Here is a 14,426-nt window from a genome sequence, read left to right as displayed (position 1 = left end):
AATTGTTTCGCGAGGGATTCTTGACTGGACAGTAGATTTTCAAACTCAGTGATTGAAGGTTGAGTCGGCCACCCTTGAATAGCTACTACAAAGGATCGATATTCAGGCTTCAAGCCATGAATAATGATCATATTCATGCGAGGTTCACCTATATTTCCCTGTGGATCCAGTTCTCTTATTTCACAACACAAGCTCTTAACTTTGTGAAAGTATTGCGGGATCGTTAAATCCCGTTGAGCCACATACATCAACTCGTTTTCCAACAATTGCAATTTCGCATCATTCTTCTTGGAGAAAAGTGCCTTCAAAGCATCCCACGCTTCCTTGGGTGTGTTGAAGTCTCGAATGTGTTCGAGCAATTCTTCTTCAATCATTGTTTTGATAACGAACATTGCTTTTCCTGTCTTCACTTTCCATTTGTGTATCGCTCCGTTGGTATCAATCCGTGGTGTTTGTTCCTTCTACAACGTCCCACAAGTCTTGTCCCAACAAGTAGGAACTCATGCAGGTTGACCATGTATTGTAATTGGTTTGACCCATCTTCTTGACACCTCCGATTACAATACCTTTCCTACCTGCTGCAACGGTAACTCAGGATCTGATACCATTTGTTGGTTTCTAAACACAATAAGAAGGAACTAGAGAATGAAGAAATACAGAGTGATCATACAAGTTTCTGCTGAACGTATCTTATATTTCATGTGCATAACAAATGAAGGGAAATACAAAGTACTTAAAGGAAACAAAAACAACTAACTACCCACTACACAGTCAAAGCAGAAAAATAGCAGGAAAATAGCCACAAAGGCACAAACTAAAACATGGAAATAACAACCTTCAACGTGCAAATATTACCAAGTCAAAGTGACCTGATGATGTGGTCTCCATGATGTTGCTAGCCAACATTGGAATGGTCTGTTCCGATTGGTTTTCAACGCCTTTTACAGTCGGAAATAAGGCCCTTTTGTAGCAATAGGCTGGCCATTAACATTTCTTGTCTACTTTTTGAAATCTCCCTATTCTAATAAAAGAATAGTTTTATTCTCCTTTTGCCATGTGTCATCTTATTAGGCCTTCTAATTAATGTATATTTTATTCTCATTTTGACATGTGTCAACCTATTAAGCCTCCTAATTAATGCATGTCACTTGTCAACCTATTGATTCTCCATTTCAAATTTCAAAATTTAAATTTTCCACTCTAATTACATTAAATTAATAATATTATAATAAAAATTAAAATAAAATTAATACAAATTATAAGGTGATATAATTTCATGTATTATTTAAATCAACTATTATAATTTTATATAACTAAAAAATATATCTTAATTAACAATTTATTTAAAATAACTTATTAATAATTTTTAGTTTTAACTATGAAAGTTTAATTAAATTTATAACCGTGGTTCCCACGGTTATAAACTAGTTTATAGTATAGAACAAGATTGCCATTTGAATTCACCAATCGGCTTATGTCCTATAAACTAGTTTATAGTATAGAACAAGATTGCCATTTGAATTCACCAATCGGCTTATGTCCTACTAAAATTAAACGTCAAAATACATAACTAATTAAAAGAAGTAGTATTTATTATTTAAGCTTACAAACATTGATAAACCTTACAAACAGAAAGATGCAGCAAATCCGTAAAAACTAGTGTACGTGACTAGTAAACCTTATAAATTGTCCAGAAAAGATACATGACACGCACTACATATATAGGTGTAACATGTTCTTCCTGCAGTGTTTATTAGTATGGAACCCAAACAACATGATCTTCGGGTAAGAAATGGCAAACTGGAACACTTCCTGGTTTGACATTGAGCACTTGAAACGACAAATGTTTCGGATTCCACTTCGAAGTGTCTGTATGACAAACGGTCACTGCTTTAGCTTTGGTACCATCAGCTCCCACCAAAGAAACAGAATACGCTCGAGTGCTGACAGTTTTGTGGCAATAAAACACAGCATATGCGTACTTTTGCTTATGGCAAACCACAGCTTTATCTGCAGCAAGTTTCTTGGCTCCTTCAATCGTGTACTTTTGTAACGGAGTACTTTCTTTAGCGTTTACCTCTGTTGATATCGCTTTAACGTTTTTACCTAACGTGGTGGTACTAAAATCGACCATCGACTCTAATGAGGTAGCACAACATTTTTCCTCGCCTTGGATTCCTTTGTTCTCGCATTCCCTTAGTGTTTGCTTCATGTATTGGGCTTCCATGGAGTCGGATTTTATCGAGAACTCATTGTAGATTTGAGGAAGTTTGTTTGATGAAAATGATATAGACTCAGCTACCTGTCGAGGTAAGAAAGTGACTTTTTGGTCGTCTTTAATAAAGTGTAACTTCATTTCTGTGCCTTGATGCAAGTCGTTTTCCAAGAAAAAAAACGCTACGTTTGGGTTATCCTTGAGTTGATCTTCGGAGGCAGCATAGTTGTATATGAATGGATTTGGTCCGTATCCAATACCAACATCCGTGTGTTTCCCTGGTTTTCCTGTATGCACAGCTACACCGTCCTCTCCAACTCCGACTGCTGTATTCTTCTCTTCCGACCATTCTGTAAATCAATAAATTATTTCTACCAAATCTGTAGAGATTACAGCAAAGGAGAAACAATAAAGAAATCAGAAATAAAGATGAACCTGTAGTTTGTACAAGTTCCTTGATTGCCTTGGGCATAGGACTGTTTGGCAATACAGACTTCCAGTAAACATCAGGATTCACTGCATGACTTGCAACCAGCGCTAGCTGATGGAAACCACAATTAAGCACAAATGAATTCAGCTCCAAAGTATCATACACGAACACATTTAATACTTCAAACCTTACGAGAATTTCTTGGGCCAATTGGTGGTGTAAAAAGACATTAAATATTCTGAATTTTTAAAATAGTAAAAAAGTTAATGATGATCATGAGAATGTACTTACAGAAAAAAGTGTATAAACCTTGAGTAGACTGAAGTTCATTGGAGAAAAACGGAAACTGAAATCAAACTGAATGTGGAAGTTAGCGTTTGATGATGTATGGAGAATGGGTTTGGTGGAGTATTTATAAAGGAGTTAATTAATACAAAATGCCACACTCACCAAGAAAAACGCCCAGTTATAATTATGGCCAACTACCGACTATAAAGATCAAGTATGCCAAGCCCACATATGTGTGGAACGGGCGGCAATATTTATGCTTGAATGCAATATGACAGTTATGGTGGTTATAATATCAGTTAATTAGTTGGTTATGAGTAATTGAGTATCATCAACCGCTAATATGAAGGGGTGCTTTGTAGGGTTGTGAAGGTTCAAAAGGCACCTGTCGTATACTATATATATGTTACGTGTTATGCTATAAATTGTTGGTATATATTCTTCGTAAAAAAGATCTTACATTCACAAAGAGCTCCATGTATTATGGCGACCACGTGTAGCGTGGCTTAGTGGCTGATGGAGTTTTTGGCAAATGCTTGGCATCTCTGGTGAGGAATAGGGAGGACGCAATGATAGGGATTATAATGATGCATATTCACGCACGTACACAAAGGAGGCAGGAAGAACGAACAAAACAAAAGTTTCTGAATATACCCATGTTGGCATTAACTGCTACTGCCACAACTAGTGTGAGAGAGTAGAACAGAAAAGATATGTGCGTTGGATTAATAAAAAGGTTTGTTAGTTCTTGGTGAAATTATTAGCACATCATATAGAGGTGCACAAAAAAACCGGTTCACGAACCGATCCGGTGTCCGAACTGAAAACCGGTTCACCCTGAACCGGTTCACTCTGAACCGGTTCACTCCTGAACCGAACCGATGCCAAACCGAACCGCCGGTTTATACCAATTCACATTTCTAAACATTGGGACCGGTTTTGAACTGGTGTATCGAACCGGTGTACCGAATCGGTTTTGAACCTATTCTACCCGTTTATGGCTGTTAGACTCTCTTTTTTGGGTCCCTTTTGGTCATATTCACCAATACTTGATAGTCAAACATCTCAATTCAATGCACATATACACCAAAACTAGGGGTGACAATTGATGACACGACACGACAAAAATACACGACACGAAACAAAATTGAGACGAAACTGAAATTCGAATTTGTGTTCGTGTCAAGTGTAAAAAACACGACGTCGTGTCGTGTCGTGTTCAAAATTTGACACGATTTAACATTTTTTTTGTCGTGTTTTTCATGTTATGTATGAATAAATATTAATTAAATACATTAATTGTTATTTCATGTTATTTTTGTCGTGTCGTGTCGTGCTTGTCGTTTTTTAATCGGTTCATTTTCGTGTTAGGTAAAAAAACCCGAGATCGTGTCGTGTCGTGTTCGTGTTACATAAAATATTGCCGTGTCGTGTCGTGTCAGACAAAAACACGACACGATGACCCGATTTGCCACCCCTAACCAAAACCAAATAAACCAACTGTTTCTTTATTTTAGCTTGTGAAATCACCAAATCTTAAACTAATTCACCAAAACAAAAATTACCCCATGCATATATTACCCTGTTTGGCCCAAAAACAAAACTAACACAAAAAAAAAACATCGGTCATAGTGAACCAGTTTGTAGAACCGCTTTATAGTGAATCGGTTTAAAAAAGACCGAGCCGGTATATATAGGTTCGGATTATTTTGATGGTGAACCGTTTTGGAACCAGTTTAGGGGGGGAACCGGTTTTGACTTTGTTGACAAGAACCGAACTGGTTCGAAAAAAAAACCGGTTTGTGCACGTCTATATGTATGTATATTAGCTTAGGCCCAAGTATTGTATTTGTAATCTAATCTAGTCCATTGTATTGTAGTCCATTATGTATTATTTGGATTATATTTGTTGGGGTACAAAGTTTTCCATGAATGACTTTGTAATGTTTGACTTTTGTAAAACCCACTTGCATGTGGTGTATTAGCCTTTTGACATGAGAGATAGAGAGTGAGAGAGAGACATGTAAACACCTCTATATAAGGTGGGTTTATTCCAATTGTAGAGGTGTGCTTGAGAGATGTAAAAGTTGAGTGTGTAAGTGTGTGTTATTTATGTAGTCTAGATCTAGATCCTTTTTGTGTAACACCATATACAATCAATACATCTTTTGAACATCCAAATCACCATGTTCATTGTGCAAACTTTAATTCCGCATGCCAAACCATGTTCTTATAGTCACAACAATTGGTATCAGAGCGGGTCTTCAAGATCAAGGTGATTTTTGAAGAACGATTCTCGGTTTGGCAACATTTGTCACAATTGGAGCAATTTTTGGTGAGTCTCTCTCTATGATCTCTCTTAATTTCATTGAAATCGTGCGTTGCGTTTTTTGATTTGTGATCGTTTGACTCGTTGGATCAAATTTTTCTTGAAAAACCCCATTGATGATCCAATAATTTTTTTTAAGATAAAAAACAAAATCAAATTTTCATCACTATTCATTAAATCCGATATTCGAATCCCAAAACAATTTCCATTACTTAAATGTTCATCAGATTGTATTTTGAGCCCAATATTGTGATCAATTACTATTCATTCAACTTTTGAGCCCAATACATTTATGTTTTGTCCGATTTCATTATTTGAGCCTAATGAGTTGATAAATCCATTCAACTTAAATCGTTGTTGGTCAAAGCTATTCCTCATCATACGACACTGTATCGGATTGTACTTTTTGGAAGAACATGTCTTGATTTATTGATCACGAGTGTTCTTGAGTTCCAGCTTTCGTTTCAGCGTTTTTGTTAATTGATTAGAAGTTGTTTGTGAATCTAGACTTGCGAATCGGTTGGATAAGAGTTGCTCAATTATAAATCGATGATGATCAAGTAACTGTCGATAAATTCTTTGATTTGGATGAAATTGATCAAGAACCATCAATTATTTTCTGTTTGATATGAATATCGAGGATAGATTCATGGATTTGGGTTTGTCGATTGATGAATTGAAGAGTCAAAACAAACAGTCAAAATTGGTGTTCTTGGTTCAACTTGTACGCATGCTTTACTGAGTTGTACAATTGGTTCATCATCGTTTTGTTCTTCAGTTCCGATTTCACTTCATTGTTCCCAATAATTAATGATAAATTGAAATCAAGTTTTGATGGTGTTGAATTCGTGTTCGTTGTATGACTTTCAATTTTGACTGGTCTTACTTTGAATCGATTGAAAGTCGAATTTATCATGGTCCACTGGAAATAGTTTGGAATCGATGATGTTGAAGTCGATTGAACGCAATATGTGAAATCGATTTGGGTTAAGATTCGAAGACTTGAATATCGATCTGTTATATCAAGAAGTAAATGTTTCGAAGCCTTGGTTATATGATCGACGATTGGATGGTGTTTGATTGTGAGTTGGGGAAGAACACAAGATGACGTCGAATAAAGTTTTGAACAGATTTGATCAATCGGTTGGAATGTCAAATATCATTTTGTTATTGGACGATTTAAGATGACCTTTGTTGTAAGGAGATGGTTTGCTATTGAACTGATTTTGGGATCACAGTGTTTAGATGTCGAATGGTCTAAAAAATGATGTTCGTTTGTTGATTGACAATGTATTCAACAATCAAAGCCATAAATTTAGAAAGCAACCGAGGGAATTCGATTTTGGGGCTCTCAGTCATGAAGAGTGGACGAACGAAGGGTTTGGTTTGGGGACAAGCGAAATTTTGATTGTGAACAAATGATCGACTGGGTTGGAAATCTAAGCTTAACTGAGTATAAATCATTCGAAGGGTGTTGTTTTTTTAAATGAAGATTTGGAATATTTGGATTTGTACGAAGAGTGTTTAATGTTGGGTTTGTATACAGGGATCGATTTCAATTGGAAATTGAATGGAAACGAAGACTGTAAGAACGAAAATGTTGATTCGTACGAAGGGTGCAGTTGAATTTCATACGAAGAGGAGAGAGAAAATGGGCAGATGAGGTTTCATACGAAGAGGAGAGAGAAATGGGCAGATGCAGTTTTGTACGAAGGGTAGTAGATGATTTGTACGAAGGGTGGAGACCAATTCATACGAAAGAAACGGTGAGAATGAACGAAGAGGGAAGGAGAAAAACTCAAAGTTTCGCATATGGTCCTTAAAGTTTCGTTAATATGGCAAACCTTCGTATGTTTGATGAAACCTTCGTATGATTTGAACAAATGACAAATTTTCAAATTCAGTCCCTGAACCTTCGAATATTTGACACTTCGAAAATTAATTGAAGTTTCGAATGTTTGACACTTTTCACCCAATTTCGAAAATTAATTGAAGCTTCGTATGTTTGGGGTGATTCTTCGTATGTTTGGAACACAAAGGGCAGAATTTTCGAAAATAGTCCCTGAGGATTCGAATGTTTGGCAGTTTGTACCCAAATTCGAAAAATGACTGTTTTTGCTGAAAATTGAAGAAAATACATTTCAGGCCCCTGCAGTTTATGCAAATTGACGCTTTCTACCCAGCTTTGGAAAAGGGGGAGAGTTTTGCATTTTTGGCTGTTTTGGGCGCACCGGGTCACTGTAGTATTTTGAAATTGACAATTTCTACCCATTTTTTGAGAAATTTTGTCAATGGCGATCCGTGAACGAAGCTAAAAATTGAATATTTTTTGGGTTTTCCGGATTAAAGCACAAAGTTTATGCCACATGTTAAGGGGGAGTTTTGACACGAAAAATTCCGAATAGAGCACGTTCTCTTTCCTTGAAGGTTTTATAATCAAATTTCGATTATAAAAAGGGGGATAAATTTATATGGAAATTCGAACTTGAATTTTTCATATTACGCGGATTTGAAGACCGAAGTGACCTTAATTTTTGAAGTATACGAAATGATGAAATTGGAAGTTCGGAAGTGATGTATTCGAAATGGGTTTGGTTTTATTGAAGATTTGTGGGGTGTGCTTTATGCTCAACTTTTGGTGATCAATTTGGAGTTTGAGAAGCTCGTGATCATTTGTTGATGCTCGGTTTGTACGGTCTCACATCCTAGAGCCCAAATTGAAGAATCATGGAAGAATTGAAGATTGAAGTTCGTTTCGACATGTGTCACCCTTGAGGCTCGGATCGCGTAGTTGCTCGATTTTGGAAGATTTGAAGTGGGTCATTCATTCCTAACTTTGAGGGGGAGAATGTTGGGGTACAAAGTTTTCCATGAATGACTTTGTAATGTTTGACTTTTGTAAAACCCACTTGCATGTGGTGTATTAGCCTTTTGACATGAGAGATAGAGAGTGAGAGAGAGACATGTAAACATCTCTATATAAGGTGGGTTTATTCCACTTGTAGAGGTGTGCTTGAGAGATGTAAAAGTTGAGTGTGTAAGTGTGTGTCATTTATGTAGTCTAGATCTAGATCCTTTTTGTGTAACACCATATACAATCAATACATCTCTTGAACACCCAAATCACCATGTTCATTGTGCAAACTTTAATTCCGCATGCCGAACCATGTTCTTATAGTCACAACAATATTAATGAAATCATAGGCCAAAGGCCAATTCACGGGTAAATAACGTTGTTACTTGGTAGGCCTGACAATCGTGTCGTGTTCGGGTTGGCGGGTCAAAATACACCAACCCGAACATGACCCATTTAACTATAGAGGTCACGGGTTGGCGGGTTTGAAACATAAACCCATATATGACCCGTCAACCCATTTATTTATACGGGTTCACAGGTGGGCGGGTTCGTGGGTTAGATGTTACTACTAGATGGAATTCTATGCAGACGTCAACCAGTAATTGGAAGTCAATACTCAATCGCAGGTTCTTCGTGAGTTCAGGGCTTCAGGCGCCGACGTCATTCAATTCATGCCGTTGTTTTTGTCGTTCATCACAGAGGGGAGATTGGGAGAGGGCTGCTTATTCGATTTTGTTTGTGTCTTTGTGAGTGCTGAGATTATTTAGGGCAAACGTCAAACGGAAAATATGTTACATAGGTCAAATGGTCAATGACATCCTATCCTAGATGTATAAACTGTATAATACTTAAGTTTTAATACATTTAAAAAACATATAATTTTTTTTATTAAAATTCTAAACGGGTTGGTGAGTCAACCTGTATATTTTTTGAGAAACCCATATATGACCTGTTTAATTAACGGGTTGGCTGGTTAGCGGGTTGACGAGTTGAAAAACTCAACCCAAACCCGTTTATTTTGTGTCGTGTCGCGGGTCGTGTCGATAATTGTCAGGTTTAATTACATGGTATCAGAAAGCTTTCCATTTTTTTTCTCTAAACCTATCTCCTTCTTCTTCTTGTTCTCGGCAATACTCTGTTATGCTTCTCCTCTCTTCCAATCGCTCCTCTCTAATCTGCCACAAGGATGTCTGAATCATCCAAGAAAACCAAACCTTTTGGTGTAACCAACATTAAAGTCTACATTCCTCTGATTTTGGATCTTAACAAGCTGAAATATGATGCTTGGAAATAACTCTTCCAAACCCACTGCAACAATTTTGGAGCCAAAGGTCATCTCACAGGTACTTCTAAACCCGCAGATGCCAACGATGTCGATTGGTCCAATCTTGACGATCTTGTCAAGATGTGGATCTATGGAACTGTCACTCAAAGTCTTCTCAACATGATCCTCAAACCAGGTGCTACTGATCATACCGTATGGACTGATCTTGAAACTTTATTCATAGAAAACAAACAAACAAGAGAAATTGAGCTTGATCAAGAACTTCGAACCCTAACTCTAGGCGATCTCTCCATATCTGATTATTGTGAAAGAATGAAGGTGATTTCAGATTTACTCGTAAACATAGGATCATCGGTGACTGAACAAACATTGGTTACATATCTCATTAATGTCCTGTCACCAAATTTTGACAACATTGCTATTGTCTTGCACCATCAAGACCTGTTTCCATCTCTTTTAAAATGCAGGCCAATTCTTACCTTGGAGGAGCGAACCATGAGTCATAATCGATCCACCCAACCTCTCCATATGGATCATGCATCGTCACCTCAAGCTCTACATGCTAGAAACCCCAACCCCTCCAACTCACACAACAGACCCTTCCCTCAAAACAACCGAGGTGGCAGTCGCCCTTCACAACCGTGTCGCGGTGGCTCCCACTCAACTGATAACCGCCGCCCATTCAGAACCACCACCACAATACCATTGCTGCCATCGGGTTTTCCATGGCCTCCATACCCGGCCCCGTGGAATCCCTACACCTGGTCATATCCTTCCTAGCAACAACTCACTCGACCACCGGCTTCCACTACTTACCAACTAATGAAAACCAGCAGCCTAGAGTCCTTGATACTGCTCCAACCTCGGGTTTACCGACTCAACAGCCCCTACAGCAGCCTTCGATGCTGCCCCTCAACATCAAAATCTTGTTCCTCTAGCTTAATGGTTTCCCCCACTGTCCCTGGATCAACCAATGGCACATGGACACAGGAGCTACCACTCATCTCACCTCGGACACATGTAAACTCACTACTTTTGGCAACAACAATAATATAAACCACGTTCTTGTTGCCAATGGTTCTTCCATACCTGTTTATCAATCCGGCCATACCAAATTACAGTCCTTGCATTGTCCCTTACACCTCGTAATGTATTAGTCACACCTAATATTTTCAAAAACCTCATATATGTTCGTCGCTTTACACCTGATAATCTTTTTTCTATTGAATTTGATTCGTGTGGTTTTTCTGTGAAGGATCTTAAAACTCGTCATCTTCTGCTTAGGTGTGACAGCTTCGGTGGCCTCCACCCAGTCATTCCCTCTACCCAAGTTGCTCTTCTTGCTGGTTCTACTTCCTTGTGGCATCAGCGTCTCGGTCACCCTGGAGCTCATGTTTTTAATCATTTAGTTTCCAATAAATTAATTGCGTGTAATAAAAGTTCTAGTACTGTTTCTTGCCAAGCTTGTCAGCTTGGCAAGCATATTCGTTTACCTTTTGAAAGCCCCTACAGCAACCTTCTATGCTGCCCCTCAACATCAAAATCTTGTTCCTCTAGCTTAATCGTTTCCCCCACTGTCCCTGGATCAACCAATGGCACATGGACACAGGAGCTACCACTCATCTCACCTCGGACACATGTAAACTCACTACTTTTGGCAACAACAATAATATAAACCACGTTCTTGTTGCCAATGGTTCTTCCATACCTGTTTATCAATCCAGCCATACCAAATTACAGTCCTTGCATTGTCCCTTACACCTCGTAATGTATTAGTCACACCTAATATTTTCAAAAACCTCATATATGTTCGTCGCTTTACAACTGTTAATCTTGTTTCTATTGAATTTGATCGGTGTGGTTTTTCTGTGAAGGATCTCAAAACTCGTCATCTTCTGCTTAGGTGTGACAGCTCCGGTGGCCTCCACCCAGTCATTCCCTCTACCCAAGTTGCTCTTCTTGATGGTTCTACTTCCTTGTGGCATCAGCGTCTCGGTCACCCTGGAGCTCATGTTTTTAATCATTTAGTTTCCAATAAATTAATTGCATGTAATAAAAGTTCTAGTACTGTTTCTTGCCAAGCTTGTCAGCTTGGCAAGCATATTCGTTTACCTTTTGAAAGTTCAAACACTATTGTTTCTGGTTTATTTGATATTGTTCATTCTGATTTATGGAAATCTCCTGTTGAAAGTATTAGTGGTATAAACAATTATATTCTCTTTCTTGATCACTTTCCCCATTTTTTCTGGGTTTATCCTCTTAGAAAGAAATTGGAAGTTTTCTAAAAATTCTTATACTTTCGTGCCTTTGTCAAAAACCAATTCAAAACTGATATTAAAAGTTTTCAATGTGACCATGGGGTGAATTTGACAACCATCTTTTTCATAATTTATTCAATGAAAATGGCATCACTTTCTGTTAGACATATATTATGTATACATGTATTTATTTATATATTATATTGGTCTTATTTCATTGTTAAAGCTCATAAGTCTCGTATTGCCCTACTTTCCTATTATTCCATGTATCATTATATGGTGACTATGTACTTATATAGAAAAATATTTTATTAACATGGTATCAGGCCTCTAATATCCTTGCCGATCCTATTCTTTTTTCCTCTACTTTCCTCTCTTTCCGTTAAATACCTTCTGTATTCTACAATTCTTCTTCTTATTTTCTCCTTCTTTTCTTTCCATGTCCCCTTCAGTATCCCCCACTATCCTCAATGCAAATCACAACAACCAAAATCATTTTTTTAGTTGTAAAAATCAGCAAAGCAACTCTGGGAGAGGCGGAGGACATCGTGGCGAAAGAGGGCGACGATCCGATGGCCAATAGCAACGCCGTGGTGGACACATGCAGCTATTGATCACAAATTAGGAAGGGGGTCACTGGAATTTCCAGCCGGCTGGAGCCTCCTTTGCGTCGTCGATCAATCAACAACGTCCCCAACAATACACTGGTGGACTACCTCCTCCTGCTATCCCGTTTTACCTTAATAATAATCAGGCCCACTAGCCCAGAAATTCCTTCCAGCAACAGAAAAACAGCCACTCCAACATGCCTAATCTCCGGTTTATGCTTCTCAGGCCCAACAACATCAAACTTTATTTGCTGGACATCCCAACACATTGTAGTATTTTAATTTTCCAGCTACAACAAATCTACCGCAAGCTTTTTGATGGGTTTTGAGCATAACAACAATTCCTATGTGTACATACAATCCTAATGCTTTGGATCTAGATTTTCTCTAATTGAACATGCAAACTTGAACACAAAAGGAGAAACCCTAGATAGCAACTACAATTTTTGAAATCTATCTAAAACTAGGGTTTGATTACATACCTTGATTGTTATATTTTAATAACAATAATTCCCTTGTAGATCTTGAAACTTGAGAACTTAGTGTCACAAGTGTAACACCTCTAATAGCTTACAAACACACAATGCAAGAGAATGATATGATAGAGGAGGAAGGGAACCAATTTTCAGTTTCTAGCTTCTTCAAATAGTGGCCGAAATTCTCATGCTCAAGGACTCTATTTATAGTGTACCAAGGATGCTATGGATAACCCTAATTTGAATAAAATATCATTATCTCAAATATGGTAATTATCCACCTCCTTTGATTATGCATAGGTGATAAGATATTCTAGAAACTCTAAATAATCTTACTCATATACATCAATTTCGTCCACCCTTCCCCTAAGAAGGTTATGGACTCTTTTGCTCAACTATTGAACAATTGCACTTTTAGTCCCTGCACTTTCAATTAATTCCTTTAATCCCAAAATCAATTCCAAATTAATTTCTGATTAAATATTAATTAATAATATGATTACTAATTAATATATTATTTCCATAACATATCAATAAATCATTTATTCCAATTTATTAATCAATTAATAATTTTTTCCTCTTCCTCAATAATCATCCTGTCTAGTTGCACGTGTGAAGGCAACCCAAAAGGACCATGCCACTGTCAATTTAAGTACATACCAATTATATTTATGGACTTAGACACCTAATCCAACAGTCTCCCACTTGGATAAGTCTAATAACTATAGTTGCAAGTATGACTTCCAAAACCGACAAGCAATCGTAGCTCTCAAAGCTTCTGTCGAACTCTGACTTAGTCAGTTGCGTGTCCTAAGATAAGTGATCAAATATTCTTCCGGTCTACAAGATATCGTATAGACATGAGACATGGATTATAATCAATCTCCCTGTCCAAGATTTGTTTCCCTATTTCTGATTTATGACGACTGATATTAGACTACTAATTGAACATATCAATTCAGTCCAGGCTTGGCCAAGCGCTTTAGATGTCATCATCAAATCATCGAGGGGTCCACATATATCGCTTTTACCGTTAGGTTGAAAGGAACGGATAAACTTCGACTTATATGCTTTCACTATTCAATCATCAAATCACGCACAAAAATACATTTTATAACATCAATTTACTTATGCGTTTACGCATTATCGATGGACAAGTGACTCGTAAACAACAACTCATATATCTCCGTTTCAAGAATATAAGATATTATCGTCTCAAAATTACTTGTGATAAAATCCATGAAGTAATTCTCTGAGCGTGGGTTTATCCAATACTTAAATCCCTATTTCAAAAGTACTCATGAATACTGCAGCAAACCATTGCTATGTCTAACCCCTTAGACAATCTACAGTCTGATTCATGACAGTCTTAATTCGCTACTTACTTCCAAAAGTACGATTGACTACGAATATTTGAATAATCTAATTATTCGGGAAGTCAAACATGCGAAGTGAAATACAATAATAACCTAATTAACTATGGTCTCAAAACTATTGAATATAAATAAAACACTTATTATTTAATCATCATATTAATTAGACTTTATTCATTGTATAATGTTTCGATTAATCAACTAAACACTTGAATTAAACATCAGTCATGCCGTGTTATAAACATGCATACTATGTCTCTCTATGGTCCTTCCTTTGTGAACAGATCAATTGGATATAATTCCAATG

The 14,426-nt window shown here is 37.3% G+C and overlaps 1 protein-coding gene across 1 annotated transcript; it reads right to left on the bottom strand.

Moving 5' to 3' along the window:
• Positions 1-1,571: 1,571 nt before the first annotated feature.
• LOC145150512 (BURP domain protein RD22-like) lies at positions 1,572-3,046 on the bottom strand. The gene is made up of 3 exons (XM_079075279.1): positions 2,937-3,046; positions 2,651-2,756; positions 1,572-2,565 (listed from the first exon to the last, which is right to left on the bottom strand). The coding sequence occupies exons 1-3, from the start codon at positions 2,973-2,975 to the stop codon at positions 1,754-1,756; spliced, it is 957 nt and encodes a 318-aa protein (XP_078931405.1). The 5' UTR covers positions 2,976-3,046; the 3' UTR covers positions 1,572-1,753.
• Between the last annotated feature and the right edge of the window lie 11,380 nt (positions 3,047-14,426).

The sequence above is a fragment of the Lactuca virosa genome, chromosome 1 (genome assembly GCF_052849685.1).
Source record: "Lactuca virosa cultivar CGN04683 chromosome 1, Lactuca_virosa_CGN04683_v6, whole genome shotgun sequence".
Taxonomy (NCBI): domain Eukaryota; kingdom Viridiplantae; phylum Streptophyta; class Magnoliopsida; order Asterales; family Asteraceae; genus Lactuca; species Lactuca virosa.
This window is presented reverse-complemented; position numbering and strand designations above follow the sequence as displayed.